The sequence below is a fragment of the Tauraco erythrolophus genome, chromosome 4, assembly GCF_009769465.1.
Source record: "Tauraco erythrolophus isolate bTauEry1 chromosome 4, bTauEry1.pri, whole genome shotgun sequence".
Classification (NCBI taxonomy): domain Eukaryota; kingdom Metazoa; phylum Chordata; class Aves; order Musophagiformes; family Musophagidae; genus Tauraco; species Tauraco erythrolophus.
Genome location: NC_141468.1, coordinates 78,383,700 through 78,407,239, shown reverse-complemented (window position 1 = coordinate 78,407,239; position 23,540 = coordinate 78,383,700). Strand labels below are relative to the sequence as shown.

At 43.6% G+C, this 23,540-nt stretch overlaps 1 protein-coding gene across 1 annotated transcript in view; it reads right to left on the bottom strand.

The window, feature by feature from the left end:
• Nucleotides 1-14,812, bottom strand: part of ITPR2 (inositol 1,4,5-trisphosphate receptor type 2) — a 261,956-nt gene extending 247,144 nt beyond the window's left edge. The window contains exon 1 of the mRNA XM_086611258.1: nucleotides 14,669-14,812. Coding sequence (XP_086467384.1) covers nucleotides 14,669-14,760 — 92 coding nt within the window. The 5' untranslated portion in view covers nucleotides 14,761-14,812. The remainder of the gene's footprint in view (nucleotides 1-14,668) is intronic.
• Between the last annotated feature and the right edge of the window lie 8,728 nt (nucleotides 14,813-23,540).

Genomic DNA, 23,540 nt, shown 5'->3' with positions numbered 1-23,540 from the left:
ATCCACTCTTGTTTTAAGTCCCTCAAAGGCAATGAGACATAGTGCCCTAATTTCCTTGAGTCTATAAAATAAGGCAGTTGAAGGTATGAGTCCATAATGATCCTTTCTATCACACTTATCAGACGATGGACACACTGATAGAGTGCATCTTTTATGGACACCTACAATCTGAAAGACTTCGTGGAATACTTAGAATTTAAAATTTTCCTTTGATCCATAGATGGCTTACTCTAGACTCTAAATCTACAAAAAATATTCAGCAAAGTCTCTTCCATTTCCAGTGCCCCTTGATGTGTGACTTCACAAGCGTCAGGTGATTTTGTGAAATAAGTCATGACTATGTCAACAGACACTCATAACAGTTTTTTTTTCCTGCCAGAAAATTGATAAAGCTCTTCCGCAACACACTCCATCGATGCCCCTACAAGATACATTTGCGCTAGGGCTCTCTCTCTTATCTGTCTTGCAAACATCACATTTCCTGCACCATTTTCCACATCCTGCTTACACTTACACCAAATCATACTTTTTTTCAAATCGGCTATGACTCTTGCAGCCCCCCCAATTTCAAAGCCACCAATTTTAGCAGGTTCAAAGCCATATACAATTTCTGAATTAATATAACCTCTTATGTACTATCTCATTTCTAAACTCCAAGTTTGCCTGAAGTGACCAGAAGGCCTTGATCTTGCCACTCTGAGGGGATGCCAAACTTTAAGATGACTGCAAGAGCCAATTATCTCCCCAAACGCTCTCCTAGGAAAGCTTTTGGCTGCTCTGAGGTCCGTTCCACGAACAATACATTCTTCAAGTGGATGATTCAGGAGGTTTTGCATCTTATTCAGGAGGTTTTCAAAGTTATGAGAAGGAAAGAAAAAGTGATCTCTTTTTCAGCAGAATCATTCCTTGAAATAATCCTCTGATCTTCTGCCTAAGGCAATATCTGCAACTAGCCTCCAAAGAGTTCAGATGGGTGAGGCATCAAGGTCACGCTGCTGCTCCCAGACCCATCAACACCTGTGAATGCACAGCCCTATGAATTCCTATAACCAAATGGTAAGCTGTTCTCAAGATGCCTCAGCACAGTCCTGACCGCGTACTTCTTCCTTAGATAAATTACAATGAAAATGTCTAAAACTTTAAGCACCAACAGGAGTTCTCCTCAAGCAGTTCACAAATTTTATCATACATTGCCACATTCTGAACTCCCCTTTGTCTTCTCATACCTGTGTTTCCACACCTGCATAACTGATGTGCAACGTAAGTGATCTGCAAGACCATTTCTAAAGTCAAGTGTCTGCTGAGGCTCAAACACAAAGCAATTCAAAGCTTTCCTCCTCTATATTTTGTGGAAAAACAGATCAGGACCACAGCAAATACATTTTGACCATCCCATTGAACCACCTTGCTGTCTGAGAGTGGGTATATTGCCTGCTCATTTCCCAGACTTGTCCAGACAGTTTTTAATTGCTGCCCATAAAAGGTTTCACTTTCATCTTCAAATCATCATTCAAAGCGTTCATTAGGAAACCTCTTTGCTTTGACTCCTTCTGATCCATCCAGTTCTTTTTTGTCAGACGGCATTCTTATTCTTGCTTTAATTCTATATGCAAGGCTTCCCATTCCTGTATTAGAAATCATATCAATTCTTGGAAGTTGGATCCATCTCATTATCCAGGTTATCATTAGATACAAGCGACGATGTCAGTTCTGGATACTTAAGGGCCGTTTCCACTACAAAGAAAAGTTTGAGATGGTGTCAGGCATTTTCTTGATCATTTATTCGGAAAGAATTTATAATTTCTTGCTTTCCTGGGCACAGAAGAAATCAAACAGCAGGAGTTTCTCTGACTACAGTTTTCAGAGAGAATAGTGCTCAGTAGCACACTCTTATTTTTATTTTCCTTGGGTCAACGTAGCAGGTTTTCTCTGTCTATGACTAAGATCTTGTCCTATGTTCTCCGTACTTCTACTTACTTAGGCCTGTATAGCTTGTCCTGTCGATGCTGAATTTCTTTCTAGCAGCTTCTTGGATAACACAGCTGCTCAGCTTTTACTCAGTCTTTACCAAGAGTGTGAGCCTGAGTGGTGACTTCTATTCCTTCAGCCATCTTGCTGCAGAAAGGGGGAAGGATTTTATCTCGCACTTCCATAACAAATGAAGAACAGTAATTACACTTACAGTGTCAACGAGGTCCCACCCAACGTATAAGCGTGACAATAATGCCAGCAAGCATAAAACTCTGTTCAGTACATGCTTTCTTCCTTGCAATGATAAAGCCCATTCTGCATTTTTAGATATATACTTAAAAAACATGTTTAACACATAGAAACATTAATAAACTAACTAGTTTTGTCACAGCTGGCTTACTCTCAAGGCTTACCATGAGATAAGCCAATATAAAACAATTTATGCAACTTAGCATTGAACATCTAAGACCCATTTCAAGAGGAAATGGGTATAAGCTTAGTCAGGGGAGATTCAGGTTGGATGTTAGGAAGTATTTCTTCTCTGAAAGGGTTGTCAGCCACTGGAATAGGCTGCCCAGGGAGGTGGTTGAGTCCCCATCCCTGGATGCGTTTAAGAATAGGGTGGATGATCTACTTAGCGATATGGTTTAATGGGGATTAGGGACGGTTGGACTCGATGATCTCTAAGGTCTTTTCCAACCTAGAAATCTATGAATCTATGAATCTTACTAGATCAACATTTATAAAAAGCGCACTGACCCAGAACTTGGAGACTTTGGTTATATTCCACAATTTTGTTAACAAACTCGTGCAAGTCACTCCTCTAGTTGTGTACCGTCCCTTATTACAATAATTCCCTTGAAACATACTTTAGATCCATGGTTGAAAACTCAAACCAGAGTTGTCTCACTTTCAGCTCTACCCAATTAAAATGATTCTATTAAGAGCAGCCTAATCACAGTAGGCAATTTAATCTGCCACAGAAAGGAAATGGACCAGATGAAATGGTCCTGCAGACAGGGAGTTTGACTCCACCAGCCTAATGCACAGTATTGCTTCAAATAAGGTGTTATAACAGAACTTTACAACTAATGGTTTTACTATATCCTAAATATTATATAGGAGGGGAAAAAATATATAGTAATTGGTCCTTACATTCAGTGGCAGAAAAACCTGTTCAACTACAACAGTTAATACAGACAGGACTTATTGCCTGCCAGGTCCTGACCTTGTTTCTTGTTTTATTTTTGCAAGAGAAGCCATTGCTAACACAAACTGAGCATGCCTCTAACAGATATCCTGCAGCTGCCCAGGGTCCATAGCTGTGCCCGCTCTCAAGAGCCAGCTGTCTATTTCTGAACAGTTTCACAGTCCAACCCTAATCTATCTGTTAATACTCCTGAAAATCTAGCCAGGGAAGTAGAAATCTTAACTTGGATGCTCATCAACGTTTTTTTTTTTAAATTGCCTCATGGCATTTGCAGTTTGTCAGTCTACAAATTTGCAAGTGTAGGACCTACATCTCAGACCATCTATACAGGAAATAATGCCATGAATCTTTGCCACTATTTTGTTAGCTACTTTTTCTGAATAAAAGAAAATATATTATATAGCAAACCCACTACAGCCTGACACAAGTAAATTATTACTTCTTCACCAACAAAAACACCCCACAATATCCACTAAATTTTCCGTATGTTATTTTGTACTTTTATAATTTAAAGGCAAGGGTTTTTTTTTTTCCAAATTCTAATACTCTTACTGCTGTCTATAATAACATGCTACAATGACAGCACGAATATGAAAGGATATATACAAAGATACTTGAAAATCTTATTCAAAATTTGAACTTCTGATATTCACTGAAGTACTCAACTTTACTCTGTTTCAGCACCACTAAAATCCAAAATATTTATTACATCAGTTCCCTGCTTATGAAACCTGTTTCACCTTAAAGCTTGACTTCCTAAGTTCTATCTTCAACCTGAGCAGCGTTATAGACATTGCCCTACCTGATTTTTACACCAGCAAACCTCATGTAAAACCTCGTTTTAGAACAATGAAATTCCACAAAACTCTTCACTTGACACTGACTTTTCAGTTCTTTGTAAAGAGTCAAGCTCACCAGGCCCTGTTTTTTCCAATTCAGAACAGGAGCAAAATCTACAGACTGGCACCCTCACAAGCAGCAGGCGGCAAGGAGAGGACGGTGCGTTCAGCTGAAACTAAGTCTACCTTGGAAAAGGCAATAACCTAAGTAGGAAATTGTCCAAGATATCAAAGTAAATACTACTAACAGGCAGTTAACCTTTCTCGCTTGGCACAGCTTGTTTGTTTTAAAGGAAGGAATTCATATATTTTCTAAAACTTTCTAGGTAGCCTGAAAACTTTTATTCTTTGATGGGAAAAATGAAACTTGCTTAGCGATGCATTTCAACATTTTTCACCACTCAAATGTACAAAGATCTGCTCTCAGTGTTTTCAAAACTGATAATCCGGTCTTTACCTCTTTATTTATTGTTTCTGAACAATAAAAAAAAATATTCATCAAATTTAAAAGATGACTGAGAATATTTTAGCAAAGCACACTACTGATTCAGTTCTTTGGAACAACTAGCAAACTCGTCAGAAATCCAAAGCCAGCTAACTTTAAAATGACATCAACAACCTCTTGCAAAAACACTGTTTCCAGTCTCCAGTACTCACTTACCATTAGTTAGTCGTCGTCCCCCCCACCTGCAAACCATGCGCTCCCATTTAAACGTAGCAGAAGAAAACTACTTCTAAACTCAAGGCATTCCTTATACATCTTTCACTTGTGAACATTCCTATTTTCAAGCTTTTCCTCACATCCATGAGGGAAAGCAACTCACTTTTTCTTAAATGGAAGCTGCAGATATTCAAAATTCATAGGGCCCTGAGAGCTGAGATTTGCAAATAATGCCAGGTATTGCAAGATTTAGGATAAAACTATACTGGTCACGTTCAACTTAACTGCCCTCTAAAGCTGCCTAGTTAAATTTTCCACATCAGAATGCTCAAGATTATACAACTCCACAAAATTTCACAGGCATCAGGATGTAGATGCACACTGGATCCAGGCAAAATTCCGCCCAGTGAAACGAAACACCTCCTGCAGGGGTAGCTGGGGATGCTTTGGTGGCTTGTGCATGCTGCTCCTCTAGCTTTCATCCAAAGCACTGTCAGGAGGCAGGCAGACAGCTGGGTGGCATGGAGCCTTCTGCGCTTGGCCTGCCTCTACTCTGCACACAGGTATACACCAGCACACATTTACACTGAAAAGAGGAAAACCCCAAGAAATGAGCTGCTGTCTTTCAACTGTGGGCAGTAGGCACAAAAATTTGGGGCTTACCATGAGTTTAAGCAGTTGTTTTCCTAATCCTGTGACTGCATGCTTTCAGCTGCCTCTGCAACATTCATTAACTTGTGTATCTCAAGTGCAGGAAAAAAAAGTTGTTTGAAATTCAAACAGGCCTCTAAAAGAAAATCAAGATAAGTTGCCCAAGCATTGGATCATAACAAGTTTCTGTATTTTGAGATTCATATGAAAAGCTTTGTTTCAGGGTTTGTTTGTTGATTATTTTTTTAATGACATTGATTTTTATCTGCCAGAGGTCAAAGAACAAAAACTTGATTACTGTTTTTGTATCAATTCTTTGTACAGAGAAGAGCTGTACTTACAGTGTCAAATGATAACAACCACACTTAGATATGCTCTTTTAGTCTTCTGCCAAGTAATTCCATATGAATTTCAACTCTGTGCCCTCACTCACGTGGCAGTAACAACCTAAAGAGGCATTTCAAATGAACTGTCCAAAAATTATTATATAAGAAGATTACAGGGTACCACAACTCATTATATATAACCTTAGTTGCCACAAAAGCATTGGACATCACATCCACTTAGCCAGTCAGCCATACATTGCAAACTATAGTATGGGACCAAGTCAGTAAGGACTGTTGTGCTTTTACACAAAGAATTGCATAAGGTACTGCAGACAACCTTAAAACTGCTATTTCTTTCTGAAGAACTGACTTCAACTCGGACATTCTCTTGGAGCAGGTAGCATTATTATGCATTTTCCTAAACATCACCATAAACCCTGGGAAAAAATACCAAATATTCAATTGTTTGAGACCACACTAGCCTCAGCACAGACCTCCACCATTTGAAATACCAAAGTAAACAGCAGCAGTGACAGGCTGCTTTCTCCTACGCGGAGTGATTTGAATAGAAAAGACAGTTTGCCAGCAGCTTTCATGACTTTTTTCTGACACCAGGAGTCTGCAGATCTCTCGGCAACTGTCCATCTTCTGTTCCTCTTCAGCCCTACTTCCCTTCTAATCTGTGCTGCCTTTTAGCCCGTGCACATCCGTTACTGACCAACCACACACACCTACCTCTCTCCACGCACCCTTGGTCTGCTGATTTCTCTATCACCTCACCCTCCATTCATCAATGCATCCCTCTGCTCCCATCTCCCGCTCTCTCCTCTTCATCATTCAAGGGCCAGCAAAGGAGCAATGGAAGGATAGAGGAGACAGTCATCTTATTTTCTTTTCTGCAATCTAGTAACCCCACAGTTGCTCATCAGCCAGCAGAAGTAACAGCAAGAAAAATCCTGCTCAGGTGATGTGATGAACCTGTGAAGCCAACGAAGGGCTGGGGCACCTTTGGCATGGGTGGCATCTCAAGCTGACGAACTCCAAAATGTTTCTTCTAGCGCAAAAAGACCCCCCAAACTAGAGGCACAAAAGGCAACCTACTAAGCAACTGTCCAAAGTTTATAATGACAATTAACTTCGCTTGCTAAGTCAAAGGTAAACCTGAGCAGAAGGACCAGCGCTGCAGGATCTCTGGAAGGGGTGGCTCATTCTCAGGTACACTGCAGGACAGTGCAGTAGGGCTCACATGGACTCCAGGCTGCCCAGCCCAGTCAACACCTTAGTGTCCTCTTTCCTTTAGTATTAAGCAACAAATAAGAATTGTTTTAAAATCATGTGCTTTGGACAATGCTTTGTTTCTGTTCAACAGTAATCAAAAAAATAAATGCAAACAAATGAGCATAAGAGGTAGACAGCACTAGAGCAGTAAGACTACTCCTGACACGATCTTTTGGCTATCACAGCCAAAATAGCCCCTCAAAACCTCAAGTGATACCTAAAACAAGACATGAATAACAGGAACACTTAAAGCCTGTGTTTTCCCTGTCCTTTGCTCTCCTTGTTTAACTCTGTTTCCAATTTTGCAGTCAAAACCATTACCTTGCTAGAATGTAACTTCTTAGTTTAAGTTTGTTTCCTATTTCTAGTGAACTGAAATAGGAAATTTCTAAAAACAGAAATTATTTTTACTTCTGCAGAGACCAGGAGCATAAAGCAGGTGGACAACTGAAGCTTTCCTGTGCCCCTCAGGAAAGGAAGCTGGAAATCCTGGGAACTAGGCTTCATCTCCCACACAGCTGCAGGTCAGGTTGAGGCCTCTTGGTGCCCAATGCCAGCAGAGAGGAGAAGTTGCCCCTGCCAGGTAACACCCTCTGCCCTCCGGCAAGAGGCAGGTACCAAGACAGCCCACGTGGTCACAGGGGTCTGAATGAGATCTTTCCTCAACTCACCACTGCCAAAACCTGGGCAAATTTCCAAAGGGGCAGAGAAGGACAAGCACTCCATGCTAGAGGAGAAGCGGGTCTGGAGTGAGCGCTGCAGCTCAAGGAGGCTCTTGACACACAGCTGCAAGATCCCTTTTTTTAAAATAGGGATAATAGATGCATTTTTGCTTCCCCTGGTCTCAGAAATGTCATTTTACTTGAAACTTTCCACACAGAAACATTCAGTCCCAGGCATCTACCGTGGGTCCAAAAAGTCAACATTTAGCATCATTATAAACAGTTGAAACCAGGACCTATGTCAGGAAGTGTCTACACATCTACATAGCAGTGCAACTACTGATTTAAGTAATTAGATGGAATCAGATTTCCAAATAACAAATGAAGGTTTAAATGAATCAGTTATAAGGCGTTTATGTCCTGAATATAATTAAACTATGCATCTCTGAACAAGTGACAAAATACGACACGGACAAGGAAAAAAGTAAAATCCTGAACTACCATTCATTTTTCTCTCCATTTTTTCCATAAATATCCCTAATCAAGCATATCAGTCATACGAACTTCACCAGTGTTCCTTTTGTACACGGAGTAACAGACCTTCCAAAGCAAGCAGAAACCAAACTTTCAAGTGCATTAAATACACGTGCAGAGGACATGGCTTTGTGCTATTGCCCAATAAACAGGCTCACACTTGAGCCAAGCAGCAGCAGCTGCACCATTAACAACGAAGGGCAGCGGGTTTCGAACACCTTGCAGTACAGCAGAACACTCGACTGAGCAAAGGTTCACGTGCTTCTTAGGAGATAATGTTCCAAGCTGAGGAAGTCAAAGATTGATCCGACTTTCTTCTGTGGCACTTATTTTAAAATACAGGACAACCTTGATTTCTAGCAAGTCTGAGAACCAGGCAAAGACTGTTTAGCTAATTCCCTCATTATGTAAAAGGAAGTTAAATCAGATTTAAAATCATGCAAGCTAAACAATCTCCCTTCTCTTCCCTGACTACTCCACGCATTACCCATAGCCCAGTCAAGAACTACAGAAGTTGTAACAGCCACATCATTTGTCTCAATTCAAAATTCAAGTCCTCTCTTACTTCCATTACTACCACATAGTTTATGGGTAAACTCACTTTAAGATTAAATCAACTGGTTCTTTCCATAACCCCAATTTTCTCTCCACTTCTCTTTGATAATGAGCTCTTTGAACCCAGGATATTACATTTTAGCACACAATCTCATAAATCATAATACCATAATTAAGTCTAATCCTATGTTCCTTCACACCCAAGCTGTGCTCTATGTGCAAGTAAAACTTCTGAAACAAACAAACACCCTCCGGGGCTCATTACTTGCTGCATTCCCACAAGAGTCCTTTGTGGAAAGCTTTGTCTCATTGTTTATTTAAAGACGGCACTGTTGTTAGAATATTTGAAATAAGCATCAAAATAAGTTCGTTATAAATGGCAAAGCTGGAGCGGTGCCTAATTGCTAATGTGAGTGGATAATTACAGAGGATATAAGCTTTGATATATGCATTGAATTGCAAGGTATGCAAGACAGAGTTGTATTTATAAGTCTACATGTCTGCTTATGTGGCATTTATTGTAAGATCAATGAAGGTGTTTAATAATGCATATGACATAGTTTATGCTTAAGAAAGTTATCACAGAAAAGAAATACACCATATAGCTGAAAAGTGTCATATAATGGGCCAAATTATGTTCCCAGGTACATCGGCGTACGTTCACAGTAGCTGCAGAATTCAGACCAGTGCTTTTGCACTAGGAAGACAACCAAGAGAATACATTTCCAAAAATGCCAGTCTTACACAGTATTTTTAAAACAACTAAGAAACATAATCAAAACTGTCAAATCTCATCAGTACTATCAGTCTGGAGGATAAAGTACCTAGGTAATAAAACATGCAAGTACTTTTGCCCACAGGAAAGCTGAAATTGATCTTCCCTCTTCTAGGTATTACTTGATTTTGTATGTATCAAAATTAAATTATGAGTAATTATGCCACTTTCACTTTCTTCAGGCTTTTTATTCTTTCCTGACTAAGTTTTGTCAGCTGGCACAAGAAAGAAAAATTTGCTATTAAAGGATGTCTGTTCCTTAACCACAGCTTACCTTTTCAGACAGTAGGAAAGAGAGGTAAAAAAAATAACTGTGCTGATGAAAATACTACATTGTGTTGTAAGCACCATCAGTCACTACATCTTTTCTCTTAGCACCATTCCCGAGGCCACCAAGACGACACATTTTAGCCTTTGTTGTATTTGGAATATTTTGATTTATGTTGTTCCACAAGCACTTTCTACTTAACCATACTCTTCACAAAGCATAACTGACTCAACCTGTGTGTGAAGTCCAACTTCAATAAGATAACTAATGCACAAAAGCCCAGTGGAGCAGCCTGAATAAAACTGTAATACTCATTTCAAACAAGAAAGTTCTGCAAGCACTTCCACAAATTAAGAGAAGTTGATTCAAGAAAAATCAACATTAAACTCAAGAAAACAAGTTTGAATACTCTACAACACTTTTTGCTGCTAATTAGAAATAAGTCTCAGCACTCATCGTCATCAACAGCCATCTATTACCTAGCGGGCAGCTCCTGCTGCATGCTCCATTAATTATGTTCCATGAGGTTTCTTGCTGCTATGGCACAGAAGCACGTTTATGGAGGTGAGACAGGAATGCAGCTACTGAAGGTGACTAACAGGCCCATTGTCAAACTTTCCAGCAGCTGATGCTGGCCATTGTCGTTACTTACTTTTTTTCCACCTCTCCAATTGAGAATACTTTTTCCCCCCCTCAATGTACTGATAGGTGATTAATAGCAGCTCTAATTTCCAGCATGTGTCATTGCCAACATTTACAGCCAAAATACTGCAGAAGGTAGTCTCAAGGTTCAGACACTGGTCTAGGACAACTTAGGATACCCAGGTTCATTGCCTAGCTCTGCCACATACCTCCTGTGGGACATAAATCCTCCAACTGTGAAGAAGCTAAAATACACTAAAAGGTCAAAAATGGGGGAAAAAAAACACATTATTAGCACTGTTCAGTAACCCTGTATCAAATACAACTTGAAATGGCAGAAAGCTATCCATGGATGTAAATTCCTTTCCCCAAACATTTCCTTTTCTCTACCAAATTGCAAGACTATCAGTTTATACATTCAAAAGCACTCTCCTTTTTAAAAAAGGGGGGGGGCAGGGGGAAAGCTCAGAGAGCCTTGAGATTGAAAAGGCCAGATTACACATCACCAGCACCTCAGAGCAGCATCCAAACTCAGAATAAGACCTAAGCCAAGCAGAAATAAGTGCAGAGGATTGCTTGGACTCTCAGCACCTCAAGCATCCGAAGACCTGCAGTAGCCAACGAAGAATGCTAAGCCCTAAAACCAACTCCTGTACCATTACCCAGAGGTGCCCCTCTCCATTTGGGATCCACAACCTGGGACACCCTCCTAGAGACAGGTGGTTATACCTCTTCCTCCAAAAACTGAACACAACCGCTTTCTTTTAAAATATGGCTATGTGAGGAAGAATTCAGAGCAGCGCTGCCTGACTTCCCTGCCCCTGCCCCCATCCCACGCTACAGCACTAACCCCAGATGCGGAAGAGAGGTTCAGTTTCCTCTTCTGACTAAGAATGATCAGATCGGAAAGCAGAGCCCTCACGCTCACATCCAACAGCTGTTTGTAGTAAGTAAAGAAACAGTTCAGAGACAAGGACAGGAGCACAGGTTTCTTCCAGCTTACAGAAGTGCCCCAACCTTTTGGGTCCCATTTACAGCACCTTGCTCCAGCGGCCCTCACACCCCTTCTGTAGAGACATGTGGGAAAGCGCTCCTGCCTTCACTTAGCACCACTCAGTGTGCCCACCTGGACACAGGGACAAGAGGCACAAATACCATGTCTCCTAAACAAGGAGGTTAGGACCTCCTAGACTAGAGGACTCCTAGACTAGGAGGTCCTCACTGCAGAAGAGGAAGATTTCCACACTCAGGTTCTAGTAGATATTAACCTGACCCTACACTTGATCTGAATAGCTCAGCTGCATCTTTCTCTCGGCTCTAGGTTTCCTGGGGAAACCGAACACATGAAAATTTCTGCATTAGCAAGTGAGCAAAAAAAAATTCTAAAATGCATGAAACAGCCTTTGCTTAGAGATCTCCACCTCAAAACTAATCTGTTGAGCTGGTTCAACTCTTCGAGGAGTAAGGTCTGCTGACGTGACAGACCTCCCCCGCTTGGAGAGGTACTGTGCACTTTTTTATCTTATTTATAGAATGGCCTCACTCATGCTTTGTTTAAGAAACAATTAGCCTTTGACAGCTTAAAATAAACAGGACTCTCTCCCTGCTGCAAAGTCACTAGACATTGCTGGATTTCGAGTTCTTGTAACCGCATGAGACTACCCAACGGACTAAACAGTGCAGAAGTGACAAGTTAATTTGTCCAACACTTTTCAAAACGGCACGCTGCGCAATGCAGGCAAGAGCAATAGAAACAAGGACCCACATCAGCCAAACAAAGCGAGCAAGCAATCATTCCCACTCCTGCACTACTTTGTCCTCACCAACAAGAGGCACCTCTGGAAGACGAGGCCAACTCTGTTCAGATGCTCGCACTGAACAGAGGACCTGCAGGAATGCAGGAGATGCAGGAGTTCAGCAATGGTCGCGCACCAAATGTGCAGCTGGGCAAACGTCTTCGCTGAATGTACAGCTGTTTTTTCTGCCTCTTGCGTTGCTGCAAACCTGTCCAAAGGCAGCAATTGCAATAGCTGGCAGAGATAATGTGACTTGGCACCACGATTTTGAATTTCAGTCCAAGCTCTTGTACCACAAGCAGAGGGGTCAGCATTCTCATTTAGCAGATATGGGAGTTTTCCACTGGTGACCGTGTTTCCTTCAAGGCCTTCAGTTCCTCAGCTCCAGTCTCCTGGCGCTGCAGCTGCCTTCACCATGCCAGGGAGCAGGGCACAAAGCAGCTGTATTGAAAAGCTAACAGAGCTACACCAGCATTCTTGAGTTCCTGGCCTGCCACTGAAGGAGGGATGCACAAAGGAGTCCTGTCTCATCCCAGGTAGTTTTCCTGAGCTGAGTTAGCTGGCTCTTACTAAGAGAGAGCTTAGACAGTCTGTTAGTTAGGGTGTTGGCTTAGGCTCTATTATTTCTTCTGGTAAAGATCTCCCATGTGCCTTAGGCAAGCTTTGATCTTGGTTTCCCATCTACAAAACCCAGAGGAAATGTCCTGCCCTAACTCTAAGGGATGAGGGGAGCATCAGTGGTCTCAAGACTGCAACACGAGAGTGCCAACACGTATTCAAGCAACGCGCAGTTGTACAAGCACCAGTCACAGCAGAAACATCTATGACTGTAGACAAGCAGGCATTCTGAGAAACGAGGAACATTTCTCAGCATAATGAAAAATAAAAGTACAGCAAATTTAACTTCCCCCAGATAATGGACTGCAGCAATGAGACAGAACAACAATACCAAACAACTCAACAACAAATTACACCAACAAAAAATGAATGCTATGGTTCTGAGAATAAGAAACAATACCCAGTGATCCAGTTGCAGAAAGCAAACATTTTCAAAGAGGATTTATAATTGCAAGAGTCAGCAAAACAAAAGGAGATGTGAGACAAAGTAGAGAGTCACAGAAAAGACACAAAATTAACAAATAGAGGAACAAACCATGGAAAATCACTTGTCAACAGATGAAACCAGTGAACAGCAAGGATAGGAAGTGATAAGATAAAAAATATAAAGGACATCAAACACCTCCAGTAACAGTACCATACCAAGTCACTTAGACATTCATTGTTAGCTTTTTAATACCGTCCTCACTTCACCCTACAGTCCCCCAGCTGAAGAGATCTCAGGACACAGGCAGCCTAACACGAGAACGATACCCAAGCACATGTTAATTAGCAGTGGATCAGCCTTAGCAAGTTTAACTGTTATTCTGAAAGTACAGCCAACATTTAAGCAGTAAATGACACCGACAGTTAACTAGAGTTTGAGCTGCCTCATCAATTGAATCACTATGAAATTTTTCCACTGACAAATGTTTAAGGACGCGCTTCCTTTGGACGTGCCACAAACCCACTGACACTACTGCAGCTCTCGGGACATGTCACTACAACCAAACTACATGATGGTTTAAGGAAAGATATCAATGTATTCCTAACATCGTTCACTGCGGTTTTCTGTCCTGGATTCCAAAAAGGTGATTCAAAGCGGTCAAGGTTAACAAAAACCTCAGTCAAGCAGAAGCAGTTCAGTGAAGCAGCCACAGTTACACTGCATCTCTTCACTCCGCAAAGAGAAAGAAGAGCTCACGGAAAAACCACCCTCATGAAATTAAACACTGATTATAAGTATCTGATTATTAACAACTACAGAGAAGACGTCAGGCAAACACAAAACCAGAAGGGATGCACGTTTAACAGCTGATCACGACCGTGAGCAAGAAAGTAAAGTTTTTGTCCTTCACATCTTTGTCAAAAATTGTAAGATGTGCAATAAAGCTTCACTCACCCACTCACCCCACCCCACCTCCCCCCCAAAAAAAGAAGTTAGCTATAAATAACGACTAAGGTATTGGGGTATAGCGCAGGACTGTTTCTGCAGCGCGGGTTCTGGCAAACGCTGGGTATTCCGGTTTGGGCTGGCCCGGAGGTGCAGCCCCGGCAGGAGCCGGGCGGGGAGCGCGGCCAGCCCCATGCGGAGCCGCCGGCGGGCACCGCCGCCTGCCCGCTCCGCTCCGCCCCGCCGGTACCGCCCGCCGCCGTCCGGGCCCCGCTGCCCCGGCCGGGCCTGTACGAGAACTTCTCTCATTCCTCCCTTCTCCCCGCTCCCATCACTTCCTACTTTTCCCTCTCCGCCGCCGAGGTGGCGGCGGCAGCGCGCGCTGCCGGCCGCTTCCTGTGCTGCAGCCGGTGCCGCCCGCGGGTCGCCGCCCGCGAAGGGCACCGCACCGCACGGCACGGCACCGCACGACCCCCCCCGTCACACACACCCCCCCGTCCCCTCACTCACCCCAGCGTGCTGATGAACCCGTTGACAGAGCCCTCCGCGTACAGGGACACGATGTCCCCGATGTACAGAAAGCTGGACATTTTCTCAGACATTTTGGCACATTTTTAGTCGGGATTTCGCGCTCCTCCCCTTCAAAAAATAAAATAAAATTATAAAATAAAACTCATCCCGGGGGGGGAAGCCGAAGAAACGAGGCGCGGCGGCGGCGGGCGCTCAGCGCGGCCCCTGCGGCGCTGCCCGGCGGCGGGCGCGGGCTGGCATGAGCGCGGCGCCGCTGCCCTCCGCGGACCGCCACGGCTCGGCACGGCACGGCTCGGCTCGGCACGGCCCGCCGCGCCGCCTCCTGCGCCTCCGCCCCCCGCCCGCCTCCGCCTCCCTCCGCCGCTCCGCCCCGCCGCAGCCTCTGCCACCGCGGGGCAGGGGGTCGTAACCCCCGGGCAGGCCGGCGAGAGGCATCTGGCAGCCGCCTTTGCTCACCCGCCAACCGGGGGAGTGGCTCCGGAGACCCCCGTAACTCCTCAGTGTTACCCTGCGGCCCGGGGAAAACCTGCCGCCCTCGGGCCGGGGGCTGGAGACGGCTCCTTGGAGCTGCAACCCGGGGGCACGGAGCGGAAAAGCCGAAATGGTGGGTGGGATGGCGTCCCTTCCCCATCGCCACCTCCTCTGCCAAGAGGTCACAGTAACGTTACGCTTTAGTTTAATCACCAGCTTGTGCCACCCTCTATTTTACGGTTTACAAACTTTAGGAACCACAAATCCTTTATTCTCTTAAATCAAAAGCTAACCATGCCACAATCCTGTGCAGGGATTCCCACTGCACGTATTTCCATAAGAAAATTACCACCGATTTACCAAAAAAAAAAAAAAAAAAAAAAGCCAACCACCTCAAAACAGCAGTCTGGAAGACTTTTCTCCCAAGGAAAGAGGAAACCCTGCAGTCTCCTCTAGCTCCCTGGAGCAGAAGCTGTCAGCCACCCAGCCCCAGCACACAGGAACAGGGCCATGGAGGTGCTACCAGGGCCTGTGCACACTGCAGCCCACACCTTGGTGGCCACGAATCCACGCTGCTTCAGCTCACCGCCCTAGACCAAGCACCAGCCCATGAAACCACATGTCCAGCCATGGATGGAAGCATTTAGCTCAAAGGAAAGGCTGTCACCAGCGTGAGATTCTTATTCTTAAAAACATTGTACATTCTTTAAACAAAAATGTAATTTCCACCAAGGGTTAGAAGAATCAAAATATTTGTACCTTTTCTGATTTTTCACCCATGTTTTACCTCCCCCAGACAACTGTCCTAATTAGGCAAATTCAGCAGTAGTACTGGTTACCCAACGTATTTTTCCAACAGATTGTTTGAATTTTAAAAAACAAACAAATAAAAGAAACGATTACAACTCGCCCAGGTCTAACAGCCTGATGAAATAGTAACTCCGAAACGATAAGAATATAAATCTGATTGCAGGAATGTGCAGACTGCTAGAAGCGAGTAATAAGCTGAGGGTTTTACACTTGCATTTAATGTCCCACATCCACAGATTCCAGCCTTATCTCACTTTTTCTGAACATAAATTCTTGACATCAGAAATGCTGAGTCTTCAAAGTAAAAGAAGTTTTACTATGGAGATGTACAGAAAAAAACTGTTATGCCATTCTAGAGCTCCCTCTTTTCCTCTTTTATGGTAAGTATTTTGGATTTGTCTTTTTTTCTACCCACCAGGTTACAAAGACATCACCAAAGATCCTCACTTGCATTCTGCTTATGTACACATACATACGTAGGCCCTAGATCCAACACTTCACCAAATTCTTTCAATTCTGTCTCCTGGAGTAACCACAAGCATTAAAACATTTCTGGAAAAGAAATATGAAGAGAGAATGGGTGCCAGGGCCCTTGTTCTGGAACCACCCCCTGCACAGGAAAACCGAAGATGAGGTGTTTCAAACTGCCCAAAACGCACATATTAAATCTGAAGTTGGACTAAATTAAAACACACCAGAATTAGAAACTGAAAGTCAGAGCAGCACAAGGCACTGTAGGGGGAGAGAAGCTGTGGCTCCCTGCCCACATGCCAACTAAGCAAAAAGTACTGACCCAGGGTGCCTCCCAGGAGCCACCACACAGAGGGCTCAGGCGTTTTATTTCATGAAAACGTGATTCTGGACAGTGGGAACCCGAGGCTGAGCAGCAAAGGCTTTACAATGCATTGACAGTACTCTTTGCCCTCCTGACCCTGTTTATCCCAGCCATTTTATACCAGGCTTTAGTGGCCTAATTAAGATACTTCGGCCAGAAAGGTTTCACGTTTCCCAGCAGTAAATGAAACCCTGACGTGCCTTGGATCAGTGGGAGTTTTTCTGAAGATGGACTTCAGAACCTGGCTGAGCAGCAAGTTTGCCTGTCCTTCATATTCCCGGGAGCAAATCCCCATTTGGGACAATTCATATCCAGGAACGTTCAACTCTGTTGCCTAAACATAGGTTACTGGGGCCATTTGAAGTGTCCTTTGATACCTGAGACACCCCTGGAGGTTGCCAGCAGGGAAGCAGGACTGCTATGCCCTTGACAGTTCTGCCTGCGGGCAACTGAAAGGGGCCAGCATGTTTCAGTGTTACAAGAAGGTTAACGCAGATCACTTTAGAAAATATTTAGCATTGGCTTGCTGTGGAAAAGCTTGAACAGATAGGAGTCCTACACTTGCAGTCGTCTTTACCTCTTTCCCCCTCAAGGAAATCACGACACAGGCTGCATTCTCCTTCATTTCGAGGCTTGTTCATCTTGGCTCAGGCTGGATCGCACCAGCAGCTGAAAGCTGTTACCACCTGGTAGCTCTCTAGCGATATATAGGAAATGAACCGGAATTTCAATCCAGTTCCAAGCAGCGACAGCTATTAACTAGAAATGAGTTGGATGGAATCAGCATTTCTGTGAAAAAAAAAAAGCAAAGGTCAAATCCCTAAGGCAGTCAAGTATTTCAGCAAATGCTTCGTTTTAAACCTGTCTCATTGAAACAGTCCAATGACCTCACTGAAATTAACCAGATTGTTTCTAGGCTGAAAATAAGCAAGCACTTACCCACTTTTGTAGACCAGGTCTTAAACTGGTACAAAGATCACCCTGGAAAAGCAGATCTGAGGAACCCTTGCTGATGCCCTCCTTGCAGACAGAAAACTTTAGCGACGAATGCTCTTCCAGCATTTTTAACAAGCATTAATCCTCTTCTGTTAAGAATAGTGATTGTGCCTCTCTGAGTGCTAGTTTTATGAAGATAGTATCTGGAAAAATTTAATTAAAATGAAAGAGATTTTGTCATAACAAGTCTATGTAGAAAAAAATAAAGCTTGGTCAGAGATGGTAATGGAATATTGCTTCATTTATCTGGAGCAGAATAAACCAAATTGGCTGATAAACATGGATATTTTTACTACGGTTTTTAACTTTGCAATTAGCTGCAGGGTGAAGGTGAGGCTGCTTAGTCAATAACTGGAATATGTTTTCCATCAGTTATCTCCGGTAATCTTTTGTTCCAAAGCTAGGAATACAGGCTTCGCCGTGAATCAGGACCCAGATGCAGAAATATCAGCTGGTGCTGACAGACTGCCCCAGTGCCCATGTTACTCCGTACGTTGTAAAACCAAGGAAGTCTTTCTTACTCAACTTTCATTTCTAGTCGATCACTTATTTTCAGAGAAGAAAATATTTCTAGTGATGTTTGCAGTGGTATGCTAAAATTAGATCCCTATATAAAAGTATTTGGCAGTATTTTAATACAGGGAAATTTTGTGATGATCTCTGTGTCCTAGGTTTAGGTGTTCATTCTGGTGCTGAGGCACAGAAAAGCAGCAGTGTGTTGGGTTTGTGTGGTGGGATTTTGGTGGCAGGGGAGGGTGCTACTGGGGTGGCTCCTGTGAGAAGTTGCTAGAAGCTTCTCTGGCACCAAGTCAGACCCACCTCTGGCCAGGGCCGAGCCGGACAGAGCCTCTGCGAATGACATATTTAAGAAGGGAGAAAGAAGCCTACACCATGCGGGTCCTGCAGCGGAAAAAGGGGGAAGGCTCTGGGCTGCTTCCCCCCGCCTCGTCTGGCAGAGCCGGGGGCAGCAGCCGCAGCTGGGAGCATCCCGAAGCTCCCCGCTCCTGGGATGCCCACTGGGTGGAACTCATCCTGCCGGGGCCATCATATATAGAATGACCTCAGACTCAAAATCTCGTCGAGTAAACAGGCCAGCATCATTGTATTGTTGCTCCTTTTACACCCCTCACGTCTTAGGAAGATGTTTGAATTTCCTGCTCGTCTTGTCTAAGCAGGCTCCTGACAGAAGTTGTATTTTTTTATGGATTTGAAAATTGTCTGATTGGAAAGACTTTAATACCATACCTACACAACCTACCTCTTGTATGAATATTCAAACAGATATGTAGGCCACTGCAGTGAAAGCAAACTGGACCATTTAGAGGCTTATACAACAGGCAGCACTGATATTTCTTTCATGAAAGCAGAGGACAGAGCTTTCCAGCTGCAAAGGAAAAGGGAGAAGAGAAGAATGCCTTTAACTGTTTTAATACAATAGCTATAGATGGGACCAGGCCAAAACCCAGGCAGGCACCCCAGAGCTTTAGCATGTAAGTATATGAAAGTTTGGACCCAAAGCCTTGGGTTTGTTTCTTATCTTTCTAATGGGGGGGGGGGGGGGGGAGGGCAGGGAAGGAAAAACAATCAGACCATTCCAAACATTTAGATATCTAAAATCCAACTCTGATTTTAAAGCCTGTCTGTAGCTAGAATATTTTTAATATATTTATCTCAAGCAAGGCACAATTAACATCTTGCTTGACGAAGGCCTGGCTTTTAAAGGCATATAATGAAGTTTCCCACACTAGCTGGAGACGCCCATTACCTTGTGGATATTAATATTTGAGATATTGTGCTCTTCCATGAGCACAATGGCATTTCAAAACACTTGGATGTATGAAAGACGGCATTACTTGGCATACAATTTGGATCAGAGAGCGCCAGAACATCTTATTTTGACAATACTCACACATAAGAATTGATTTATTGCAGGTAGTGCTTTGTTTTATTTTGCCTATAGCAAACATCAGAGTACTAGATGATTTCTTGATACACAGGCTAGCTGTGGGGACTCATTTTGCCTTTTTTCTCGTAGTGGGAGTTAACTCTTTACTGATGTTGTTTTAAACTATGTTGTTTTTGGTGTGTCATGGTTTAGCCCAGCCAACAACTAAGCACTGTGCGGCCACTTGCTCCCCCCTCAGTGAGATGAGGAGAAAATATAACAAAAAGCTCAAGGGTTGAGACAAGGAGAGGGAGGCGTCACTCAACAATTATGGTCACGGGCAAAATAGACTTGACTTTGGTAATAAATTAAATTGATTTTTTCCCATCACATCAGATGATAGGGAAACAAAGTCAGATCTTTAAAACACCTTGCCCCAGCCTTCTCTTCTTCCTGGCTTTTCCTCCTCCCATCAGTGGCACAGGGGGACAAGGAATGGAGGTTGTGGTCAGTTTGTCACACGTTGTTTCTGTTGCTCCCTCCTCCTCAGGGGTACGACTCCTCACACTCTTCCCCTGCTTCAGCCTGGAGTCCCTCCCATGGGAGACAATTCTTCACAAACTTCTCCAACATGAGTCCTTCCCGCAAGCTGCAGTTCTTCCCAAACTGCTCCAGCGTAGGTCCCTCCCCAGGGGCGCAGTTCTTTGCCAACAGTCTGCTCCAGCATGGGCATCTCACAGTCACAGCCTCATTCAGGCGCATCCACCTGCTCTGGCATGGGGTCCTCCATGGCTGCAGGTGGGTCTCTGCTCCAACACTAATCTCCATGGGCTGCAGGAGGACAGCCTGCCATCTCATCAGAGACTGCAGGGCAATCTCTGCCCAGCACACCTCCTGCCCCTCCCTCTTCACTGACCTTGGGGTCTGCAGAGTTGTTCCTCTCCCATCTCTCTCCCCTCTCTGCTGCAGCTGCACCAGGGCCCAACCAGCCTGACAAACTATGGTGGCCCTGGCAGGACGAGTTCCACCCAGCGGGTGTCCCGGGAGCAGGGAGCTTCAGGATGCTCCAGGCTGCGGCTGCTGCCCCTGGCTCTGCCAAGAGAGAGGAGAGGGGCAGCCCAACGCAGACAGCCACCCGTGCCTTCCCTTTATCCCCACTGCAGGTCCCGCATCGTGCAGGCTTCTGTGTCCCTTCTTAAATATGTCATTCCTAGAGGTGTTGACTGGCACGGCCCTGGCCATAGGTGGGTCCGTCTTGGAGCCAGAGAAGCTTTGAGCAGGTTCTCACAGGAGCCACCCCAGCAGCCCCTCTCCTGCTACCAAACCCCCTCCCACAAACCCAACACATGGTGCCATGTGAAATATTTAGTGTTTGACTTAAAAAAAAAAAAAAAAAAAAAAGAAGAGAGAATACCATAGGGGAAAAAGAGGCCTGACAGAGACAAATGTAATTTAGTAACGTAATAAAACAAGAGCGTAGTGAATCATGCAAAATAAGCATCATTATTTGATTAAGAATGAGAAAACCAGAACATGGAGGATTCAGTGCTGGCCTACCCACTTTCTGCAACCTGGCTTAGTCAGAACAGGAAATTCTAGCTGAGTTCGTAACGTCTAGTTTTATAAAGGACTTTCTACTGGAGAGAAATACAGTTTTCTCAACATTAGAGGTGGCCTTGAAAACAAAGAACCCTCACAAGCGACCTTCTGGGGGTTTCGCCAGGGCAGGGGTACGAGCTTTTCATCCCCACGATCCACGCCCGTCCACATTCCGGCATGCATGGAGAGGGACCGGCTAACTCGCTGTTTGCTACCTCTGCATTTATAAGAGCTGTGTGTGTATTAATTCAAGTATTTAAATAATCACTGGTTTGCTGTAATAATCTCTCGAAAGAAACTTGGAAATAATGAAAACTGAAGTTATTTGTGAATTAATTATTTAAGTAAAAGGAGTTTAGATTAAAGAGGAAGCCTGGGTGCACTTCAAACTGTGGCACAAAACAACAGCTATGTAAATAAACTTCTGAGAGCTGCTCCAAGCCATTCAAGAGAAGATATTTTTCCTTGCAATACATTCAAGCCTTTTGAAATAAGTTTCCAACTGTTTAACGACCAAAGTTGTTCATTCAAAGAGTCAAATACGAAAACTCGACCGGAGCAGAAAGTACAATGTGCCTTTCTTTGAAAACATCTATACAGAAAGGATGCTTTATTTAGAGGATTCAGGAAGTCGAAGCGTTGCCTTCTATCAGCTCACAACCACAGAGCAAGCATCAGGAAGCGCACAAAAATGAGCTTACTATTCCTACGTGGAACAAGTGCCAACAGTTACACCAAGTTTGCTTTCAACCTTGCAGAACTCCCTGCCAGCCCCTGCAGACTTGCTAAGCAGGCAGCATCTCCCGGGGTTTCTTTTCTGCTTGGCTGCCTAAAAATGAAGCCTTTCCCTCCCAAATAGAGAGATAGACATACCTTTTTTGAATTTTTCTCTTTTGCTGGCTGTTATGACTTCAGAAGGTTCAAATCTGGAAATGCAGAGGAAAAAAAGTAAATAATCTTCATAGAAAGAAATGAAAATAAATAGCCTCGTGTTTCAGCTGCCTTTTCTGCTTTTCTCTTTAGTTTCAGCCACCACTAACCGCGACCCGTGCGACAGAAGATTCAGTGGACCTGTAGAGTATGGGGGCTGTAATTACAAAGCAATTGTGTTTTGAGTCCTGTCATTAATACCCTGGTACTGGCTGAGAGGCTGACCCCATGGCAGTGGCCGCAGCGTGGCTACACGTAACTAATATACAGCAATTCTTTAAAACAATTGTGTATGAAACCATACAAGTAAGGATGGACATTTCAATTGACGTGTCTCACTGAAACTCAATGTCTTAATTTTGGGGTAAAAAAATTACAAAACTTCCACCAAAATTTCCACAATAGAGAGAAATAAGAAAAATGACAGCTCTAGCAAGAAGACTAAACATGCAGTTATATTGACACGCTGGATAAAGGGGCAATAATTAGTATTCCTAAAGAATACAGCTAACATTAAAAAAGTGAAAAATCTCTGTAAATGCAGTATTTAGAAAGAAAATTGCAATTAGTTTTGCTCAAGCAGCTTCTATCAGGCCCATCCTTCCTGGGCCACAACTGGCATTTCCAGGCTGTGATGAAGTGCACTGTCTGGTCTGTGAGAATACCCTCTAGTGAGTGCACCTCCGAGGATACAGCCGGGTTTGGGCAAGGAGGAGGCAGGAAAAGCAGCTTTTCTTAGGAGTCCCAGTCTTCCTTCATGACAGCAGGAGCCACAGATCTTAGCCTTACACCTGTTTAGCTTTCAGATAGGTAAAATAGACTGAAAAAAAAATGTTAGGAAGATGAACACAAGTCTTTTTATTCAAGTCAACAGGCTTGGCGTAGTTGGCACTGTAGTTCCAGAGAAGTCAATTCAGGAGGTCTTAGAAGCATTAAAATACAGTTTAAAAACAAAACAAAACAAAACAAACAAACAACAACAAAAAAAAAAAAAAAAAGCCCACAACAACTCCTCTTGCTCACTTGTCTCTAAAAACACAACACCAAACATCTGACATTTCTCAGGAATGTCTTGGGAAGGAAAAATTAGAGATCAGGAAGGACTTATTTTTTCTTTTGATTACTGTGTCTATAAAATTATTTGATAGGGATCTACAAGAAATCCTCTTTGACAGTCTCTCAGCCCACTGTGTCCTCACCTCTGATCAGCATTGGTGCGTCTGGGTTGGATCCTTCCAAAGCCTCTTCTACCTTTACCTGTCCCACATGTGGATTACTTTCTAGGACATGATGGAATGATTTAATTAACACAACCAAATGGTGGA